This window comes from Salvia splendens, chromosome 15 (genome assembly GCF_004379255.2).
Source record: "Salvia splendens isolate huo1 chromosome 15, SspV2, whole genome shotgun sequence".
In the NCBI taxonomy this organism is placed as follows: Eukaryota; Viridiplantae; Streptophyta; class Magnoliopsida; order Lamiales; family Lamiaceae; genus Salvia; species Salvia splendens.
The window spans coordinates 4,870,120-4,893,670 of record NC_056046.1 but is presented as its reverse complement, the minus strand read 5'-3'; the positions used below and the strand labels follow the sequence as shown (position 1 = coordinate 4,893,670).

Sequence of the window (23,551 nt, the reverse complement as noted above, 5' to 3'; positions counted from 1 at the left end):
TACATATCACAAGAGGTGTGTGATTTAAATTCCATGCAATAATAATATTTCACTAAACTAAACTTTCTTGGAAGTTCACATATCATAATATGTGTTTTCAAAATAAACTTTCTTGGAAGTCACACATGAAATACAAGGTCAAAAGTGGACAGTTATTATGAGCTGTTTTACCCTTATTATACTAGAAAGTTCATGAGCAAAAAGGTGAAATTAAAACATCAGGGTTGTTTTTAATTTCTTTTTCTAAGTAAACAATTATCAGTAGTCAGAGATTCGTTTGCCAGTGTTGAATGATCTCTGAGAGAGAGATTAGAGTGGAAAATCATATCTTTGGATACCTAATACTTGATGTATTAATTATAAAGTTTAGCATGATTTCATTCAAAATTTGGAAAGGAATCTTGCTAGTTTTTAAACAACTTGTTTAGTATATTTATGCATGATTTAGTTATGAATATTTCACTTAGCTCATAATCATTGATCACAACCTCAGCTCACTTCACCAATGGAGTCTAATATACTACTTGGAAAAGAAAAGCACCAAATTTGGAGGTTAAAATGTGAGGTGTGTGGAAAGTAAACACACTCCTTTTGAGATTAACAAAGAGATTTTCCCAACGAAAATTAATCTGAGCATCAAGAACGTGGGCTACTAGTTATTTTTGCATAGAATTACTCAATTTCTTCCCTTTTAAGGAATTATTTAAGATAGTAGTTTTGGTGTTAGCACCTCATTAGGCCACGAGGAGCATTGGTCATCTTGATATCAGTGTTTAATCATCCTTAGTCGGTTACTAATCTTTTATTTTAAATTCCATCTTGATTTCATCAGTGTTCAATTAGTCATCCTTAATGAGTTAGTCACTGATAAATCTTTCTTCAATTATGATTTATTTGCTTCATTAAGGTAGAAATTTCTTGAAATTTGAACCAAATTAAGACCACCACAAAGGTCAAAGAAGGTATTTTAGTTCGTATTTGTCAAATCTAAAGTCATCATTATACATATCATAGTATAGAATAATATTTGTGATTAGTAGGATTTTGTCTAATGTGAATTGGAGTGCGAGTTGATCATGTGAAGAAGCTCAAGAAAAGAGGGAGAGACACGTGGACAGAAAGTAATGCTACGAGTACCAAAGCTAATGTTTTATTTGACTCGAACAATAATAAATTGTTGATTTAAATCTAATGATATCATTCTGAGTTACTTAGAAATTTCGACTTATCAAAATGATATCGTTTTAGGCCACATAGATATTTTGACATAAATGATGTCATTTTGAATTATATAGAAATTTCGACGTAATAAAACGATATCGTTTTAGGCCACATAGAGATTTTGACATGTCACCATAAATTTTAATTGATGGAAAATCGTCTTAAAAGGAAATTGATTAATAAAAGAGTTGCTAGACATGATTTTGGTCCTTATACCCTTTGCTTAAACCCCTGATTAATAAATTAATTAAAGTCCCTATGCTATAGCACCCAGTCGATCTTCTTCTTAAAAAAAGAATTTTTATGCATAATTAAAACAAAAATACTCCGACTAATTAAGAATGTGCAATAACTTTTTCTTTTCTAATTAATTAAAGCTTTTTGCTCAAAGCAAATTTTAATTCAAATCTATGGGCAAAGTGGAGACGAATTTTGATCAAGTGGATCATAGACTAACATTATTCACTTTGAATTGGATTAGGTTTTAATGAAAATTTTCATTCATAAAAAAGGGAGTTATCAAGAAAGGAAAGAAAATTACCCAAAGGAAAGAAGATTATCCATAAAATTGTCATAGTATAGATTAGTTGCAGCCTCGTTAGGATCCAAGTTTTGGTTCTATATTAGTTGTATAGTAGTATAATTTAACTTTGTACGTACTCATATAGTTTTATACTGTTTATCTAAAATATATATAGTACTATTTTATAAGGAAATTACCTCAATAGTTATCGTCACCGTGAACAAATAGTTACATGTACATTTTTTATTCTAAGGTGGACACCTTGAATCTAGTCATGATCCCTCGTAAAAGTATGTGAAGTTACTAATTTGTTACTCCACATTTTATTCTCTCACTCACTCCATTAATATATGCCCTAAACTTTGTCTATGAGATCACATAATTTATGCTAGTTATAAGCATATTATAATTAATGGTTGTTCACATTTATGCAAAAGTAAAAGTGACTTCACATATACTTCAAATTTGGCGTTTGGATTAGTTTTATTTGAGCAATGCACAGTTTCGAGTTTCATTTCTTAAAATTATTTGTGTTAGTGGGACTTGATTGAATATAAAACTTTTGACATTAAAATGGTTCATTCTTTTACTTTGTTACTCTTTTTATTTTAATTATTTAATAAGTGTAAAAATGAAACGCTTTCTCAACTACTTTGGAACGAAAGGAGTAGTATATAATATTCAAAATATATTTCTGAACTATATAATTGTGAAATAGTAGTATTACCAATGTCATTTTACTCTATTTGTTCTTTCTTTTAATTAATTTCTTTCATAGTAGTATTTTGTTCATTTTGTACGCGCAAAAAACTTCTATTTTCATGTAATATCATTCTAAATAAACAAACTATGTTAATATATACTCCTATAAGAATTATTTAATTGATAAAAACGTGGTTAATTGTTGTAAATTGTAGTAATTGAATGCAGTTAATGGTTTCACACTAGATGTTATTTGATTCACTATACAAATTAACCACTGAAATAAAATTGAAAACTCCCTCTTTAAGTGATAAATTCTTAATAAGGAGTAGTGTTGATGCAGATATATCGACCTTACATTTGTTAGAAAGTTGTTTCTTTTAAATAAGCAATAATTGTTCCTATTAAAGGAAAACGTAATTGTAATTTAAGACATATAGAAGTAGAAAATTAGTCTATGTCAGATACTAGTACTATATATTCAATGGATTCTTAATTGCCAACGTGGAGGCGTAGCGCAGTTGGCAACGGAGGGATAGATCTTGCTGCAAAATTCAGTACTCTTATGATGCAATTATAGGGTGGCCATGAACTTACTACTACTAATATATACTTAGTGATTTTTATGCCCATGAGTCATAACGATTCTCAATCGCGTAGCAAAATCATATTCAAACTTTTTATTATTTTAAAATTAGATTTTTAATTCATACATTTTCAAAAAATTTGTATTCCATATCAAACTTTTAATGCTTATCACCAATAGACAAATCCCAGATAAAAAGATATTGTTATTCACATTTTCTACATTATATAACTACATTATTTCTACATTCAATTTTTTGCAATTTCGGATTTATGGAAAAAGTTAATAATCTAAGATATCTTTGATTTAGATCTTTAATAGTAGTACAATACTACGGTTTATTAGAATAATATAGAAAATACATTTTAGGATTTAACAAGTGTAAACATTACTGAAACACATCGTCTCAATTAGCGGGAACTTGTGAGAAATGAAATACGTATAATTCAGATAATTATTTTTTTTACTTTATATTAGTAGGAGTATTATATTTCTCTCTCACACAACTCATTCCCTTAAGCAATCAATGATGAGCTCACCAACTTCTCCACATATATGAAGTATTTAAGGTATAATAGAATCACAATTATTGCAGCTTGACTTTTATATTAAAAAATGTCGATGTGATTATTATTTTGGAAGAAAGTTCTCTCTAAATAAGTCCTAATTTCCTAAAAAAGTTATTGCTCAATCATTATTTATATGGTGGTCTATCATTTATCACTGTGATAAAGAACATTCATAACGCAGCCAGTCCACCACTGGGCTTTTGGACCGTTTGAATTTTCAAATGTAACTTTGAATTTTGCACTCTATTAACACATCCTTATCCCTTTAATAAAACGAAATAGAGAAAATTGCATTTTGAATTTCAAATTTTAAACCACAATTATTAACAAATTTTAGTAATGTCGTAATCTTATTATGATACTACTATAAATTTTTAACACTTATATTTTTGTATGAATTTGAAGTTGAGATTTAGACTTTCATTCTACATTTAGAATCATAATTGATTGAAGAATTAATCTAGGTTGTCATCTCTCATTATCAATTTTCTCAATTGACATTTAGTGTTTGTGGAATTGGGTTAGACATCAATGTGATAAATTTCTTAGATTTTCATTCTACATTTATAATCACAACTGGTTGAAGAATTAACATACCCGTTATCTAAGTTGTCATCTCTCATTATCAATTTATCAACTGACATCTAGTGTTTGTGCAATTGGGTTAGACATAAATGTGATAAATTTCTAGCTTTTCGGTTGTTCAAGTTGAATTGTGAACATTCTGCAATGAAGTTAACAATATAAGAAGACAATATAGACTGACAAAAAAATTTCATTCAAAACTTGTGCAACGTTTAAATTGCAGTTGAATGTATAAAATGAAATGAAAACGTATATTTATAGTATATGCAAGTTAAACATTTCGATGTCTTTCATTTAAGTAAAATGCTCATTTATATTTAGTCTATATTCTTATAAATGTCACCCCTTTCAAATATTTGATCTAATTGTCAAGGGAATATGATCCTATGAAACTAAAATGATCTACAAGAAAATTCCATCATTGTTAAGGATCCATATGAAATCATAAGTAAAATTTGGATTTTTGCCAAAGCTACCACATAAAAAGTTTTGAACAATGTTATCAATCTCGTATGGCGGCTTAAGGTGGTTCACCTAAAACCCGCCACAGGGATATGTCGTATTAGTATGGCAGATATGGCGGTCAATAATTAAATAAATAAAATAATACTTATATATTTATATATAATTCAGAAATTAGAAAATAATTAAAATATAACATTTAAAACACTTTAAACAATTAATAAAGTATAAAATACAACTATAACCTCCATGTTTCTTGCATAATGCCCCATTCCTAAATACAATACACATGCAATGTTGTCAAATGTCAGATATGGCGGTGCTATGATAGCGACATGGTGCTATGGCGTTTCCACCACTGAGCGCCATGGCGCCGCCATATCCGCTATTTGATAACATTGGTTTTGAAATGAACACAAATTGCTCAATGATGGTAAGCACATGTGGGATAACCCCCACCGCACAAAAAGAAATCAACTTTTTCATGTTTATAGAAAATCACCTTTTCAATTATTTTGAAAAACAAATGAAAAAAACACTTTTAGTTTAGTTCTTCTCCCTTTTCTCATTTTATTAATTTTGAACAAACCCCACTTCTCTCATTAGTCAACCACTGCATACCTACACTCATCCAATCCTCCTCCGCCACGTGTCGGCAGACCTCCCCTTAAATCGCTGTCGCATAATCAACGATTTTAAGAAGGGGGATCACTGTACACCCTCCGATGCGATCATCATTGGGGATTTCACACGTGTCACCATCCACTATAACGGCGGAAATCCCTCCTTCCGTTCCCCCTTTCAAAATCACACACACACACACACACAAACACAAACACGCACCTTTACATATAGCTTTCCCTCTGTATCTATCGATTTATACATTCTCCAAAACGTCAATAATTGAACCTAGATTCGGTTCAATCACCCGATTCGTTGTAATTTTTTCATGAAAACAATCTCTGTTGATTGGAATCAGGAGGCAGAGGTTCAATTTTCGATTGCGCGAGTTTTTTTTTGCTGATTAATTTATAGGGTGTAAATTATTGTGTGTGCGCGATGGGGGGGATGACGTCGTCGATGGCGGCGAAGTTTGCGTTTTTTCCTCCGAATCCGCCGTCGTACCGGGTGGTGGCGGAGGAGACGGGGAAGCTTAAGATGACGGAGGTGGCGAACCACGAGAACGTCGATGTTTTGAAAGTGAAGACGAAGAGGGGGACGGAGATCGTGGCGGTGTACGTGAAGAATCCCTCGGCGAAGCTGACGCTGCTGTACTCGCACGGGAACGCTGCTGATCTAGGGCAGATGTATGATCTCTTCAGTGAACTCAGCTTCCACCTCCGTGTCAACTTGATGGGGTATTTTTCATAGAGATTTGTGATTACATTTTTGTTCATATTTAGGTTTTGGATGTTTCACTGGTGAGATTAGTTATGAATGGAACTGTGGATCATGAAATTATTTCATGAGTGGTAAATTAGCCACGATCGGTGTGGCTTGATGGCATTATTCACTCCTCATTGGGCAAGGACAGCGATCAATCACAATTTCCCTGCATCAGCTGCAAAAGGATAAGGAATTATAGGTGAATTATTGAAGATTAGGACACTGACATCCTGCAACAGAATAGGATTGGAATAAGAATTGGATTGAGCTTTGGATTAGATACGGATATTTGTTAATTGTAACTCTGTCATAATTATATCAATCTAGTTAAATTTCATGTGTACTATATATTCATCTACTTGATTTACCTTTTACTAATACATTGTATGTGGAGTATCTAATTCAGATTAAGTTTTTCTTATATCAGTTGATCTCATATTTTTGGAACCTATTTGAACTTTATGTCATAAACAACATATTTGTTTCAGTCCGGCTAAACAGTGAATATGAAGTGTGGATGCTTACTGAATATCATTTTTTCCTGCCTGCAGGTATGACTATTCCGGATATGGACAATCCACAGGAAAGGTATGGGAAGTGGGACATCACTCTAGTTTTGAAGAGTTTTTAATAGAAAAAAGGCTAACTTTGTGTGTCATTCTTTTCTTAGCCAAGTGAGCAGAATACTTATGCAGACATTGAAGCTGCATATGAGTGCCTGAAAGAAACTTATGGGGTAAAAGAGGAAGATGTAATATTGTATGGACAGTCGGTAGGGAGTGGTCCTACTTTGGATCTTTCATCACGTTTGTCCAGGTTAAGGGCTGTGGTTCTTCACAGCCCAATCCTGTCAGGACTTAGAGTTATGTATCCTGTTAAACGCACATACTGGTTTGACATTTATAAGGTAATTATTTCCTATAAGTGTTTCATGTTTTGCACTTTTGTTGCATATCATTGTAATATCTTGTTCTTTTCTACAGAATATTGACAAAATCCCATTGGTCCAGTGCCCAGTTCTGGTTATTCATGTAAGTATTGTGTTTATCTTCTTTTTCTTGTTTGCTTGCTATATAAATCTATAAGACTAGTTGTAAACTCTAGCATTTTACATTAGGTTTGTTGGTAAACATGTTAGTTCCATTTACCTTTAAAACTCCAACACACCGCTGACATTATTTTGGAAGACAGGCTATTTTTTAAGAGTGAGCATCTGTTAGTCACATAATAGACCAAATTAAATAGTATGCAATTACATAAATTGTGAACCCAATCAAAACTGAATAAATGGAGGCCACATTTCTTCTAGACCCAAAATTATGGTTCAGTTGGCTCAGTTTCTTGTTTTCATTTGGACATCTCAAACAACAAAATAGTTGTGGATCATGTACCATGATTCAGTCTCTATCTTTCTATTGCAAAGAACCCCATATTCATGATTCGAAGAACAAGATGCTCAAATAAAAAAATGGGGATAGGAGAACAAACGAGATACAAAAGCCATGTGAAGATATGTAGAAAATGGCAAAATGTAAGGCTGCACAGAAAGGACATGCACTCTGAACCTCTTACATTTGACGACATGATCAGCAGAATAGGTGAAATTTTACGATATGTATCTAATGCATATTGTGATGCTGCCAATCCAAAGGCTCAGGATACTGGCAAGATCTAATCTCGAGTGGAGAATCTAGAGAGTTAGAGAAGGGAGACGAGAATGCATTAATATTTTTGCTGAAGGAGGTGTAAACAGTGAAAGCAGAGGATAGGGAGTGAGAACTTTTGACTGCTGAACTGATTAAGAGAGATATATATTTGGCCTTTTGGAAGTTAAGACTGAATCAAAGCGGTTTAACCGATTTCTCCGCAATTTGAAAGCATAACTGATCCGGCTTGGCTTGATTTTCCGTACTGTTGGTGGTCATGTGATGCCTTTCCTATTTTTAATAATCGATTTTGCCTTTTGGATGTTGCGGGGTTTGTACTTAATGAGTGGGCTGGTTTTAGAACATCATTTCTATCTGCTTTGTGAATGTGTTAAGAGTAAAGGCAGAGGATGACTGTAAGCGAACAGTAAGAACAAAAAAGATCAAACAGAACAAGGATAGAAATTAAACTCTGAATAGAACATACTGAATGAATTCTCAACTGAAGCTTTTAAATCATATTTTTTGGATATAGTGTACTGCCCATTGTTAAATATCAACAGTTGTTTCCACTTTTCCATTTTCTCTTAAATCTATTTTTGGTAATACATGTCACTGAACTTGAGATCATGTGAATGGTTTTTGACACTTTTGTGCATCATCCCTACCTAGAAATACTGTAACAGAAAAAAATTAGAGATTATATGCTCAGATAGGTTAAATTTTCTAGCATAATAGTTGGATTTAGTAGTATATGTACTGTTAGATTCATGATAGTAGTATTTTTTATTAAGTCAGTGGTAGTTTGTCAGTATGACAATTTGTAGAGACTCGAAAAGTACCACCTGATCCACCCCATACCAGTTAAGTAGTCTCTAAAATGCATATAATACTGTAAATGTTTTATGAAGACATTTCCATGCTCCATAAGCCAACATCCTTTAAAAAAGTTATCAAGGAATGACCTACACTATTTTTGCTATATATAGCTAAGGTCATGCTTGCGTACGTTTTTTTATGGTACTTGGGAGATCAATCTACTCTTTCTTAACACATGCATCTCTATCTGGTATTTAACAGGGCACTGAAGATGATGTGGTAGATTGCTCTCATGGTAAGCAGCTCTGGGAGCTGTGCAAAGAGAAGTACGAGCCATTATGGGTTAAAGGGGGCAATCACTGTGACCTGGAGCTTTACCCAGAATATATAAAGCATTTGAAGAAATTCATATTAGCTGTCGAGAAATCAGCGCATCTGAGAAGTGGATCTGTAGAATCTGTGGATCAGATGGACTCACAAAAAGGTATAGATTCCCGCCCCAGACAAAGCACAGATCATAGAGAAAAGTCCAGATCAAGCACAGATCATAGAGAAAAGCCTAGGGAAAGTATAGACCGAAAGGAGAAATCCAGAGCCAGTGTTGACAAGAGAGAAAGATCAAGAAAGAGTACGGAGTTAACAGAGAAGCCCAGTAATAATGCTGAGCAGCCAGAGAAAGCTAGGAACAGCATAGATCGGTTGGCCTCAACTTAGATATCTGAAATTCCTTCACTCTATATGTGTGTTTTTATCATTCCTTTAATTCTTAAGATTACGTATTTTGCAAATTTACCAAAACTTTTCCTTGACCGTCAGACTTTAATTATGGCAGCTTCGGAGAGATGATGAGATCAGCTGTTTTGTGCAATATCGACTGTTTCAAGCCTGTGAGGACAAAGGTCTGAGGATGGAGGGGAGGTCAGTTGAAATAGCTCAGACCTTTTTTTTAATCTTTGCTTTAGGTTAGTATTTAGATTTTCCAGGCAGCGAGTAATCTTAGCATTTTCATTGGTTATCAGTTTCATGTTTTGAACATCTTCAAGTTGCAGATAATGTATTTTCATTGCCATCATACATATCCATTTGTTTATCACGAGCTTAATTCATATTGAAAACTCTTTCCCTCCATGACAAAGAAGCTGATGATTGCAAAAGGTCGTCGCATCGTTTTTTGTCAATAGATACTGGTTGAATTGGGTATATGTTGAAGGACAAAGATGTCCAACACTGTATGGTTTACCAGTCTCTTGTAGTTCCGACTATAGAGGAAGTTTCATAATTTGCCAATTCTGACCTTCTAGCACCAATGATATGGTTACAAGCATAGCCACTTAATTTAGTAATTTTGGAACTGTTCTGTCTTATTACCAGATACTTAGAGCGACAGAGAGCAATACTTGGCTGGTTCATTTGGATCAAGGTTTTGAAATGGGAAACGGATATATAGATGATAACTTTGCTTAGGAGCTGCTGTCTTGTTGTAAATTGCTTGGTATATCATGTTATGACTTCGACTTTCCAATGATTTTTTTGCGGCTTCAGTTATGTCAATTATCGTGGCAAGGAGATAGTGCATTATGTCATGGTGTAAACTGTAAACTGGAACTATTTTGAAGTGAATTGTTTTTGGTTTCACTATTATGGTTTTTTAACGACCTTGAAAAATCTGAGGAAAAAATCAGATCAAATTTTTTAGAATTACAAACTTATAAGTTACTCACACGCAACTACTCTTTTTTGCTTTAACAATTTTGCATTAAAATTCATGACGTTATAAATGTTTCTATTTTTAGGGGACGGAGGGAGTACATCTTACCAACTAAGTTACGCATAATGGTGTAATAATAATGACTAAATTCTACTCCATATTTTACTGTATTTAGAGCAATGATGGAAGGGGCTGTGCTTTGGAAAAGCCTTGTGAAAATATACTCAATTCTTTACAATTTTAGGAGAAACTTGTTGTTTTGATTAGTGTTCAGGACAATTAAATTTGAATCAAGTTTAAGTTTTTACCACCACGATTTGGCGTAAAACGCACCATTCCTTCCACCTGACCAATCACAATCATAAATCATGCAAAGTAACCTTAGCAATCATATTTTGGCATAAACGCAAAATAAATGTAAAAACTATTCATATTTCGCAATCAATATACACATTAGTGATGTTCAAAATTTCAACTATGCTTCACGTATAATCGGTACATTCAGTAGCTCGTTAGAAGATTTGATTAGAATGAGAAACGTTCAAGTATAATCAAAGCCAACCCCAATAAGCAGCTGCCTTAGTAACCAAAACGATCATTCAGGGAGGTCCGTCCATCGCCAGATTGACCTGAGAATGACAGTGGGACGAAAAGTGAGCACAGAAAGTCACATATCAGATTTCATTATGCTGTACCTTGATAAGTTGTAAACTAATTACCTTTGGGTGGCACCCAGGAATTGTAATCTGGTTCATCGAGAAACGATGGCTTCTCTGGACCTAGAACTCTCTTCTTCTTTTTCCCACCCTTTTCTTTCTCTTCATTTTCAGGTACGTCTTCAGTCGCAGCTCCATCTTCATCCTCTGCTGTATGGTATCCCTTAGAATGTTTGAGCAGCAAGGCCACAGCATCTTCTGCCTTGAAATGGGAAGCAGCAGTTGTTTCAGAATCTACGGCATCACTGGCCTTGGACGGACCAACTTGCTTACGCTTCCTTATGATTAGACCAGGTGCTGCATCTTCTATCCCACCCGCCGAATCTGGTTTGTTCAAAATAGATGTTCTGTCTTTGTAGTCTACAAACTCATCGCTCTCCTGCGTTTCTGTTGGCTTCAGCACAGGTTCTTGCTTTTTGACATTATCTACAGCCCCAAGCCATTGAGGCTTAGCAACAGTATACGCAGTAGAAGTACTCTCATTGTTTGTTAATTCTGGTTCATCCTTCGTACTGTCAGGTTCTGATTTTGCCTCAACTGTAGCTTTTTCTTCCATTGTTTTAACTAATGAAGCCTCTGGTACACTAGTTTTACTCTTTACTGGCGAAGGGTCGATCTTTTTATTCTTCTCTGGTGCAGATTTATTGCCTGCATGTGAAACAGGCTTCTCTATGGTTATCTTAGGCTTCAGGTCTTTGGATTGTCTTTTCCTAACTGCTTCTCCGGATGGATCTGCTATTCTCAGCAAGTAAACAATCCTATTCAACTCCGATTGGAGAGTAGACAGCTCCTTTTGGATCTTTCCTTTTTTATCCAAAACTGTCACCAAACAAGGAAACAAAACAAAACACGGTCAGAAACTGATAGATTATTTTAGCCAGGAACAAAAGTGGTTCCTGATAGATACCAGGAACCACTTTTAAACCAATTAATGGAACAAAGCAGCAGGGGCCATTATTGGAAGGGCGGCAGAGAGGAAGGGGCAAGCTGAGAGATGAAACAAACACATAGTTACGAGGAAAGTCGAAGGCAGAGGAGATGACAATGGGCATGAGAAGATTCAACTGCTTTAACTAAACAAATGAAAATCAACCATTTAGAAGGACTGGTCAATTTTTCAATCAATAAGTTAAACTTCCAGCCTTATACTGTTCAGAATGTGTGAAAAGCAACTCAAATGAAACTCAAGGGAAACATTACTTCCCTAATTTTCTTAAAGGGAATTGATGCAGCATTCATGTTAGCTCCATAACGTTTGAGTTTATTATCTCTCTGCACAAGCACAAAGCTGTAAGCGCTTTGGCAAGTTTTGGAAACACATGAAAGGAAATGGCATCAGCATGGTGACTGATAACCAGTTCATGATGCAAGATGAGTATCTTTAACCACATTAGAATGCATGACATCAAGCATTGCAACCAAAAGAGCACCCATTTTATATAAAAGGGGACAGTAGTTGGCTTATGAAAATGACTAAATAACACAATAAGACAACTAGCTTACCCAGCTGAGATGACACTGCAGACATGTATGCATCAAGTGCATCTCCAGCTTCAGCAATCTCATTCACCGCTGCCGATTTATCCTCGTCCGCAAGTAATTTTTCCTTATCTTCTATCTGTTTAACCAGAGCATCTTTCTTATCAAGAAGAGAATCAGCAGTTTCCACTGATTGACTTGCACCATTCTTGGGTTTTGAAGACTTCTCCGTCCGATCATAGAAATCATCATCGTCACTGTTGATCAAGAAGACAGTAAATGCACCATTCCGACAAGAAAAGATGTTACATAACATACAGTAATCACATAACATACAGTACATGCAGCAGTTAGAAAAAGAAAACGCAGTTGACTGTTCCAATGGAATTCATTACAGTGACCTTACTTGGAACTGAGAGCCAGAACACACCATAAATGGAAATTTAGCATTCATAAGCTTCTTGTTAAACAGAAAGTGAACCAGCTTTTTTACAGTAATACCTCATATAATCTTCTTCATCATCTCCCATGGGCCCTTTGTGCTTACCACGAGGCAGCTTTCCAGCTTTTGCACCTATACTTTCCCGAATACTTTCATTCAAAGTCTCTTCCAAGTTCTCAAGCTCCTCCATTATCTATATAAAGCTTTGGGTATTAGAATTACAGAATCTGATTCCAAATTCCGAACACTAATTCATAGTACATATATTCTGATAACAGGTTGGCAGTGAACCCGCATTGGAAGATGCTATCCTTATGTAAAAGGTGATTGGAGAAAACAAAAAAATAAATACGATACTCAGCTAAGATAAATACAGAAAATACATAAATGGGGAGTATATGAAAGAGAAGCACCAGACTTTCAACATAAGTACCAAATAAAAACCCTAACTCATACCTGTGACGTCCTTTGCTCATTTCTAGCAATCTGAGTTTGTTGTCCTTGTGTCAAGCCACCTTGAGCAATGTCCTTTGCTCGAATAGCATCGATCTCTTTCTTCATGTGAGCTATCTACAAAAGTGGCGGAATCGGTTAATAAAGCAAACTATTCCTCAGCCATATTAATCTTTCGTCGTAGACCTGAAACCAAGTCCCTATGGGCCAGAGCATTAAATGGCTGTGATAGATATGCTACATTGCAACAAAAGGATGGTCTAAGTTAGAAGTTCAGCACTTCCAAGTGCAACTAACCCACTACATCTTTCAGACTAGAATCTTATCCTATGAAGTAAAAGAGCTCTTCGAATCTTTCTTCCCATAATTAGCATTCCATTTTCAGATAAGCTGCAATGAAACTGTCCATTCAACATGGATGGTTTCTAGATAAAACAAAGTTGATTGGGTAGTCATTTCTATTAATTTGTTGTGAAAGATTATTTTGGAACTTTTCATATCTAGGGGATTTTGAATTTCACTTCTGAATTGCAATATGGTTCAGAATCGAATGTGACTTATTTTACCAAATATATGCAAATCTATATAATGGATATAAGCTCAATGTTATCAATCTCGTATGGCGGTTCGCCTAAAAACCGCCACAGGGATATGACGGATATGGCGGTCAATAATTAAATAAATAAAATAATACTTATATATTTATATATAATTCAGAAATTAGAAAATAATTAAAATATAACATCTAAAACACTTTAAACAATTAATAAAGTATAAAATACAACTCTAACCTCCATGTTTCTTGCATAATGCCCCATTCCTAAATACAATACACACGCAATGTTGTCAAATGTCGGATATGGCGGTGCTATGGCAGCGACATGGTGCTATGGCGTTTCCACCACTGAACGCCATGCCATAGCGCCATGGCGCCGCCATATCCGCTATTTGATAACATTGTATAAGCTAAAGCTAAGATAGAACATTGCTTCTTGATGATGGTGGTGTCTAAAATGGATTTTGATGGCAAGGAAAATAAAACGAGACTCATTCACAAAACTAAAATATTCCCCACCAATCACCACCCATTAAATATGCTACTTCATTAATGACATTTAGTCAGATGCCAAATCTTCGTGGTACAGTCCCAAGATCAATCAGGACTTCGATGTCTATGAAAAGTGCATAAAGAAGCATGAATGGATGAGAGTTGCAAATGCAAGCAAGAAACTATGTTAGAGGGAAACAAACATATGATATTCCCTCTTATATTACAGATCAATAAAACCAAAATATGCATGTTACAATCATATATCACATGAATTCACCTTCCAATTTTACATGTCAAGATCATAATAGTAATGTATTTGGATGCAAATAGATGCAAGAGACATAATACACAGGATGATTAAGCAATCACAAAAAGATGACATGGCAGGATCATGGCCGCTTTATAAGTAACATTGATCATGAAAGCAATAAACACGTAACAAACCTTTTCAAGTCTCTTAATAACTTTATCTCGAGTTTTTTCCTGCTTCTCAGTAAGCTGCTCCTTGTAAGTTTGCCAAGTTATTTCTTCAGCTTCATCCTAAACATACAGAAATGTTTTTAAATGAAAAAAGACAGATAAAAAGAAGCTACAAAATTTTGATATTTGACAAAGCATGCAAGAGTAATGAAACAGAAAATTGTGGAGAACAAGAAATCATATTATTAGTGAACAAAGACAAATCATGCAATTTGTGTGAAGCTAGAGAAACAAAGGACAGGACATATGCTATAAGACGAGGACAACATGCCACAATTTGGCAGGAAAATAATTAAATAACAACATTAAAGGTACTCTAGTCTCTAGTATTTGGTTTGTAGAACACTAGAGCGTAAAATAAATAAATAAACTAAGCTAAGCCAATTCCTCGCCATTCTAAAGTACTACTACAGTGTGAATTTAATTCAAATGTTATGGGCCATGACAAAACCAGCAAGAATTCAGAAATCAATTTCAACACTAAGAAATAGATAGGGAATTAAAAGCTCTTAAACAGAAATCAATTTCAACACTGAACACCCGATATGAAAAACATAGGATTAGTGTTCCTTGAGTTTTACCCCACTTTTTAGTATAAGAAATGAGATTTGTATAAAGCACAAGTACCCCCACCCCCAATAGTGTTAACATCCTTAGGTAAAAATATAATTTCAACATCTAGCTACGTCTGAAACACAGCAAACATAAATCCTTAAAATCATTATTAGACCCACCAAGCTACTTTAAATTAAACATGTCTATTCTCTTCTTATCCTCAAGAATTCACCTACTCCTTTCCAACCACAATGACCAATAGAGAGCAGGAACAGTAACCCGCTTCCCAGTAATTTACCCATTTGGCAAGACTGGACAAAACATATTATCAACAAAACATGGCAGACCATGAATGTAGAGGAATAACATACTAAAGTTTCACTCATATTCTATCAAGCAGTACGAAATCTTGGAAAAAAATCATATGACACTTGAACAATATCAGCAACAAACCTCCAATTCCTCTTCAGCATCTTCGCCCATGCCCCAGGAAATCCCATCAGCACGAGAAGCCTCTATTTTTGCACGTAAAAGTGATGCTTCCATGTCTTTTGTTTCTTGTTGCATCTTTGCTTTCCTTAGCCTCTTTAAATCAGCTTCCTACCAAAACAATATATCAGCTGCCTTCCAAATTAAATAGCTTTTATACAAGTGATGCTGTTAATAGTATGATTTCTAAATTAAAGAAACTTACCGGAGGCATCAATTCAGATGGTCCTTGAAATATGTAGAGTCTAGATGAGCTGCACAAAAACAAAACAAAAAAACAGGCACAAAAATGAGGTCACAAGTTATGCCACAGTAAAAAAAATATCAAAATATGCAAATATCCAATACATGGGAAAATTATTAATGATACTACTTACTGGCCAAACCGGAGGACATCACCGACATGCAAATCCACATAGATCCTCTTCTTTACCTGATGTTCGCCCAACAGTTTAATTAGAAAAGAATATCATAATATACCGGAAGTCTACCATACAGCAAAAGTACACAAAGAGGCACAAACATTCATATCCTCATTCAAGGAGCATATGGTACGAAGATCAAGTAATCACTTGATGGAGATATTGTTCAAATTTATGGTTCAAACATAATCTCAATGTTTCGACTTAAATAAATAGCGACCGGGGCCTCCAGTATATTACCAAGGGATATGAATATATGATATCCAAAAAAAATTCATGAATGACAGGTAAAAGCAATACGATACAAACTCAACGAACAGCAAACCAAAGTTATTGCAGATCAGCAGATGTAATGCATGGGCAAAAGTTCGGTAAAGGAAATTGTACCTGGTTCTTGTTTATAAATGTCCCATGTGTACTGCCAAGGTCATAGAGGTATGCGCCTCTGTCGCTCTTGAACTGAAGAACTGGAACCAAGCAAGGAATTAATAATAGAAAATTAGCAAAGAGGAGTACATCTTTAGGAATTAGGAATTTCCAGACTTTATCAACTTCCAAATATAAGATATACTCATATACCCTATGCAAAAGATGTACTTAATGGAAACTAAATACTTGGCTGTTTCATTACATATTTATTACCAAAAACCAATGGAACATAACAAAAACACAGCTGGACAGAAAGTAATCAGGAAAAAACAGAGCTACAATGTATAGATAATACTTAACTATGGACAGCTCAAGTTCATGAAGACAACACTCGAAAGCATAAAACATTCACTATGTTTAGTTTCATTAACATTTCCAATGTTCCTTCTTTGTAGAAGGATCCAACATCGATCAAACATCCATTAGATATATCTTCCATTTACTACAACAAAACAATGCAAAGCTGAAACAGTCAAATATTTTCCAAAGATATATGTTCCATTTCTCATAGGGATCTCTCTCCCACAGAAATTAACAGTTTTCCACGAGGACATAAGTACTAAGAATCTCATGAGTAAACAAGTGAATTAGCTATATATTTCACCCAGAAGAAATCATCTGAAGCTTCAAAAGGCTTATTGGAGCCATATACAGTACCCAAAAAACAATAAAAAAGACAATAAAGTGTAATAACTGTAGAAAGGACAGGCAAAGAAACTATACCAGCATGAAACCGAGAAATAGTAGGATGCTCGAGCACAAAATCACAAATATCTACGCGGCCAAACATGTAAGCCCCTTTCTCGTTTCTGAAATTAGACACAGCAGAGGCGTAACTCAGACGAACTCCTAATGAAAATCTCAATGTGCACATAAACTAAAACTAAAGGGATATAAAATATACAGAAAAGGGGAGAACTACTAACACATCATATCGATCGATGATTGCCCCATCTTTGAGGACTTCAAGGAAGAACTCATGGCCAGGGGGGGCACTCCACGGAGGAATTTTGTACGGCACAGCCGAATTACTATTCGGCTGCTCCTGTTTGGTTTCGCCATTACTCGGATTCTCGCTGGAATTAGAAGCTTGATCCGAATTTCCTGGGGATATAATGCTGTTAGTGTTTAATTCGGCTTCTTCTTGGCGGCCTTGGGATAGCTCAGCGGCGGGTTCAGGTTTGGAAGGATTCAATAGTCTAGGCGGAGGCGGAGGCGGCGGCATCGCCGTTGGCTTGGATGTTGAAGGCTCGGCGGCGGCTTCGTCAGCGGTGGTGTTTTTAGGTGGCGGAGGGCCCATGCTTGTAGCCATGGTGTGTGTTCTTCTGTGCGTGCGGCGGAGATAGGTGGATTGGTGGCGGTGGTGCAGCAGTAAACGACGGCGTTTGGTTCTGTGAATTGCAAGCAATTCGCCAAATTTTTTCTAGGAATAAACTTAACCCTCAGAGTCCACAGAAGCTTTCCTCACGAATTTAAAATTTTGAAAATGAAATGGACTACTAAAATATTTCTAATTTTGTGAAGAGGTACAATATAGTACTATAACTTTGTTCATGAAAATTTGTTTTATTTTTTCCGTTTAAAGTCATTCATCAAAATTAGTTTATTTATAGAAAGTTTGTCTTTTTTATGGAATGAGTCTAATTTTTTATAATTCACATTTCAATTATTTACAAAACATTTTTACTCTACTGATTTTCATTAAAATTTGTTAAAATTACTTTTTGTGTTTAATGATGGTAAAATATTTTTCTCTAGACCCAAAAATAAATATTTTACTAGATCGATGGCAAGCTTAATATGTTGGGAGGCGGCGACAAGAAAAAGAATTAATAATATATTAAATCGTACTAACTTTGAATTAATAAATCAAATATGGAGTAATACAATTCAGATTTTCACCAAGTTGGAAAATTCTACTATTTCAATTATATCTTATGGAACTAGCCAACTAGGTAATCAAAATGCAAAAAACATGCACTACAAATTAATTAATCTAAAGAAAGATAATTTGAGAAAAGCCAATATGTCTCAATTCCAATATAATTGAAAATAGTGTGTTGCATAGGAAAGGAGACTGCACTCAACTGCATAACCAAAAACAGAGGCATATTCATACACAATTTTATAGTTTATTGTTTATACACATTATTAGCTCGCAAACAAAATTACTACTATAACACACTGAAATACAACAAATGGCATAGGAATAGAAGATGCTGGGTTGCACAAACAACTCTGTACATTTAGAAACGCCACTCAACATCTAAGTTGAGCAGATCGGTGGCACAATCGAATTTGGCCGAGCACAGTTCTACGATACTGTATCCTGCGAATAAGACGAGTCTCATTCGGATTACCTCTCTACCAAGTCGGGCCAAACGATCAGTGGATGCTTCATTCTCGAGTAGCTGAGCCATTCTTCAACAATGCATAGGCGTCACTGTATATCGCTATCACATTGGAGAAGACGGCAAGGACTATCATGACAATGGCTAGGATCCTGTCCCTCTTTGTGGATATGCCGTACCGATCTCTGCACAAACAAACCACATTTCATGGATGATTAGCATGCTGAATTACAACACCACCATATATCACAGAGCTGAAGATCAGACTTTTCAGGAGAGGAAATACATGCAAAGAGAGCTTAGTAGTATAAGTAAACAATAAAGAGATTACAGACAGAATGTTGTTCTAGGAGAAATATTGCAGTTCGACAATGTTGTTATGATATTAGCCCAAGTAATGACTAAATTTCAAGCGTGTTATCTTAAGGAGAAGATACATTAACAAACAGGGCATTAGTACATAGGTTTTTTTAAGATCCTTCCGATTCCAAAAGGAGTGTCACGTGAGAAGTCGTAACAAACATCACAAGGAAACAAATTACGCCCATCACAAGGAGGCAAGTTCAGTTGGAGATACTTTTGGTAAGGATTGGCGCCTATCAGATTACTAGTTCTGGTTTGTGCTTTCGTACTAAAATATGCCAAGGATAAGTAGCAAAGCTTCAAAGTTAAGACTCTAAAGGGTTTAACTAGGACACAAGCCCACTTCATCAGAGATCTCATATTGTATAGTGAAGAAATACAAAGATTAAATAAGAGGTGAAAAGTTAAGATAGGACCAAACACACATTAGATACCAATGAAATATATTGGCGGGCCTGGTTCATTAGTTAACTTATTTTCTTAACATTGATTCCCGATTAACTCTAATGCCACAATTATGCTTTATATTTAGGCGTACATTGACAGAGTAATATAGTTTAATACACCGAAATGCATGAAATTATTGACTTACCGGAGAGTAATGGAAGCAGGAAGGATGAAACCGATTAGAACAGCTGCAGTTGCTCCAGTGAATTGGAAAGCATCCCAAATGCTTGGTATGTAATTTGCAGCCACAAAGATAACAGCAATGAGCCCAATACTGAGTGAGGCAAACCTCGTATTATCTGTAGTCAAAGGACTTGCCACTGGAAAAATGAGACCATCTAAGTTTAACCGCAATGGATAAAATACAATAGGGAAGACAAGCATCAAGTGGGCTGCATAGCTAACGCGCACAGAATCATTAAGTACGGATCCAAATGGAATCCCGAGGTCAGTGGAGAAGTTGGCCAATACATCATCGAGAGTTTCATCACCGAATAAGAGGAACCCAAAGATGCTAGTCATCACATACACACTTGAGCAGAGAGCAAGGGAACTGCTGACGACTGCCTTTATCTTTGTGTTATCGTCAAGTTCATTGTCTATTGAATGAACTGCAAACATAGCTTGTCGTCAAATTAGGTTACTCCATTTAAAATAGTAATAACTCAAAGAAAAGAAAATGAATCATGGTCAAGGAAGCAAATAGCTTATGTGATTCGGAATTAATATGAGGCTTAGAAATCCAACGATGAAACATCTCAGTTACATGGATATTGCTATTGCACAGTATAAGCAACTCCTAGAACATGCACAATTCTCTCCTCCAGCAGTGTATTGAAGAAGCATATTCAAACTTGCATGATACCAGAGATTTTTCATCCGAAAGACTTAATGAACAATCTATTACTGTGTAGAAGATAGGACTATATCTAATATCAAAGTAATCATGTCGAGGAAGAATAATGTTAGGCAAAACCTAGTGCCACAATGACCATTTCAAATATATAAAATTCGTAACCCTCAAATGGCCAATGAACATCCAAAATGGAAAGGCATCAGAATGTAAGCTAGTCAGTGCACATTCATTACTTACCATTGTAGTGGCAGATGTATGCAGTGACAAGTACAGGAACTACAGTAAAAAGATTGAGGAACGACGTCATATTTGCAACTTCTGGGAACAATCTAGGCATTTGGATAGTTCCATCTATCAACTTGTAGAGTGTTATCCCCACAGTAATAACAAGGAATACAACAGCAAGAGCAACTGATAAAGCAGATGTGTATCTCAATGAATCTGCAAACACAGATATAAGAATAATTTAGCCCAGCAATATGCAGAAAGAGATACAACCTACAAACAAAACATGCAGATAAAAGATTCATAATGGAAAAAAAAACAACTTAGCAAGTTTCCTTTTATGCTATTATGAGGTTCTATGTTGCATATTAACGGAAAAGACCTACATTGATTGATATTCCAAAATTTATGAGCAGTTGAATATTAGTATTATTGTTATGATCATCATCATCATCATTATTAGTATTCTCACTTTTGTATGCACTGCAGCGGTGTTCACTGACAATGTAATCCAATCATTAAATATATTGACAGATCTAAAGAACACTGCACCTGATCTTCAAAAGTATTCATCAACTCCAATGCAGTCTAATTTCATCAAGTAATTGAAGATTGCAGAGAGTATTATCTTCCAATTAATAGATAGACTGAACAAAAGGGAGCTTACCAATTCTCTTTAAGCTAGCCAGTGGCGCAAATACAGCAAGCGTGGTTGCAACGAGAACGAAAAATCGTCCAGTCCACCACTGTACTCCAAACCAACCCTCCAGAACACCAGCATGGTGGACTCCATCAGATGTGGTTCCAGAAAGCACATCGCCTACAATGAATAAGAGTCCGATCAATTGAGATCCGGAAGATGCACATCAGGCACAAGCACAACTCAAATTCAATCAAGATGTTACCTATGATAATCATGTACACTATAAGCACGCCGATGTTATTAACCAATACACAGAGTTGAATCAAGATTCTGCCCCAATTTCCAAAAGCATCCTCCATAAGACCACCATAAGAAACTGACTTTGCCGTCCGACTAAACCTGAGCAAGAACTCGATCGAAGCATTCGTCAAGAATGCCATAAAGATGATTGCAGCAACCCCTGGGATAAGTCCCAACACCTTCATGGTGGCAGGCAAAGCCATGATTCCTGCACCTACGATTGTGGTGGACAGATTGAACACGGCCCCGCTGAAGGAAGCACCATTGAACTCATCAAAACTATCTTCCCCATGCTTGGTGGGCAGCAACGGGGATTTCTCATCAACAAGTGGTTGCTTGCTCTTCCTTGGCTTCTTCTCTTTAATAGGCTTAACACCTCCAATCGTCATTTTCAAACTTTTATTTTCAAATTATCTAAAGGAGAGTTTTAGAATGAAATAATAGACAAAACTCTTGAGTCCTTACAAAAAATCTGCACAAATGAATAAGATTCAGATCAATTTTCTCCAATCAGGATAAATCTGATAACTTTCACAAAATGAAAATCAAATTATCTACGATAAATCAGAGCAATTGAAGGATGAGCTAATGAACTCGCTTACCTCAATAACGATTCCTTCAAAGAAATTGACTTTTATCAATAATTTTGACAAAATGAATCCCTCAACTTGACGACGCAAAATTAAAAGAAACCCTATACGATTGTGTACATCAATTTTCGTATATTCTTATCAAAATCTATGAACCGAACAAATAGAAAAACAAACAATCGAACGATCTCAAATCACAAATAACAAATGAACAATAAGGAAAACTCGATATCTCGCCAAATGACTGCTTTGATACAGAGGGGCAATCAACACACGCACAGAATATAAAGAGAGAGAAGAAGATTCCTTCACGCAACGTTTCTGACGAATGTATATAATATTAATGATGAGGATTCACTATTGAACATAAAATTATCGAAGAAAGAGAAAAATCAAACCTTAGATTTTTCTGCGAGCAGTAAATCAAACGATGATTTACAGCGGTGAAACGACGACCACAGGTGTCGCTTTCAATGGATGATTTCGCTTTGGGGGTCCCCTTCGTTTCAGAGAGACAAAAAGGTGACCTCCAAAAACTTGAGAGGACGCGAATGGTGTGTTTTCTGATCGATTTTTCGATGCTTTATACAAAATCCAAATGAAGAAGATGAAGACACGTGAACATTTTTTTGTGGAATGTTTGTTTTTATTTCTGTTCTATATTCAGAGAGTATTCATTTTGTCCAATAATAAGCTGTTACAAATGAAATGATTAATCATAAATTAATTTATTTACTCCTAATCAAGCTTGTCTTGAGCAATAATGGTACGTGAACTCCCTACTTGGACAGGGACACGTTAACAATTTGATTTATTTTTGTTTGTCCTATTATGTGAAGTTTCATTTTTTTTTGTTTAATTGCTGGTAAGTCTAGCAAAGCTTATTTAGATCAAAATATGAATGAATTTATAAATACGCAAGTAAAATAAATTTGGATTATGGATTAGAATTTAAATGATTTTGAAACACATGCCAATATGACATCGTTCGATCCTAATTTGCCAATATTTCCATTAATTGTGTGAGTTCTATAAAGTTTTATAAATGAATTG

General features: G+C 35.3%; 3 protein-coding genes across 6 annotated transcripts; 1 reads left to right on the top strand and 2 right to left on the bottom strand.

Moving 5' to 3' along the window:
* Nucleotides 1-5,428: 5,428 nt before the first annotated feature.
* Nucleotides 5,429-10,134, top strand: LOC121769411 (alpha/beta hydrolase domain-containing protein 17C-like). Of its 4 annotated transcripts, none has more exons than XR_006043551.1 (7): nucleotides 5,429-6,006; nucleotides 6,586-6,622; nucleotides 6,705-6,941; nucleotides 7,018-7,065; nucleotides 8,761-9,197; nucleotides 9,316-9,417; nucleotides 9,871-10,134. XR_006043551.1 is itself a non-coding variant. In XM_042166210.1 (7 exons), exons 1-6 carry the CDS (start codon nucleotides 5,708-5,710, stop codon nucleotides 9,402-9,404), a joined length of 1,131 nt encoding a protein of 376 aa, XP_042022144.1. In that variant the 5' UTR covers nucleotides 5,432-5,707; the 3' UTR covers nucleotides 9,405-9,417; nucleotides 9,871-10,134. The 4 variants fall into 4 exon arrangements, 2 of the variants coding, with proteins under 2 accessions (XP_042022146.1, XP_042022144.1); XR_006043550.1 differs by having other exon boundaries at nucleotides 5,430-6,006; nucleotides 8,761-9,239; nucleotides 9,332-9,417; XM_042166210.1 differs by having other exon boundaries at nucleotides 5,432-6,006; nucleotides 9,332-9,417.
* Nucleotides 10,135-10,600: 466 nt separating this feature from the next.
* Nucleotides 10,601-18,201, bottom strand: LOC121769542 (kanadaptin-like). The gene is made up of 12 exons (XM_042166381.1): nucleotides 17,650-18,201; nucleotides 17,447-17,532; nucleotides 16,682-16,761; nucleotides 16,250-16,305; nucleotides 16,078-16,126; nucleotides 15,837-15,983; nucleotides 14,793-14,888; nucleotides 13,301-13,414; nucleotides 12,904-13,037; nucleotides 12,427-12,659; nucleotides 10,927-11,742; nucleotides 10,601-10,836 (listed from the first exon to the last, which is right to left on the bottom strand). Exons 1-12 carry the CDS (start codon nucleotides 18,033-18,035, stop codon nucleotides 10,787-10,789), a joined length of 2,247 nt encoding a protein of 748 aa, XP_042022315.1. The 5' UTR covers nucleotides 18,036-18,201; the 3' UTR covers nucleotides 10,601-10,786.
* Nucleotides 18,202-18,815: 614 nt separating this feature from the next.
* LOC121768877 (amino acid transporter AVT6A-like) lies at nucleotides 18,816-22,822 on the bottom strand. Its single transcript, XM_042165475.1, has 6 exons — nucleotides 22,511-22,822; nucleotides 21,871-22,380; nucleotides 21,633-21,785; nucleotides 20,978-21,181; nucleotides 20,030-20,495; nucleotides 18,816-19,259 (listed from the first exon to the last, which is right to left on the bottom strand). Exons 2-6 carry the CDS (start codon nucleotides 22,295-22,297, stop codon nucleotides 19,121-19,123), a joined length of 1,389 nt encoding a protein of 462 aa, XP_042021409.1. The 5' UTR covers nucleotides 22,298-22,380; nucleotides 22,511-22,822; the 3' UTR covers nucleotides 18,816-19,120.
* Nucleotides 22,823-23,551: the final 729 nt, after the last annotated feature.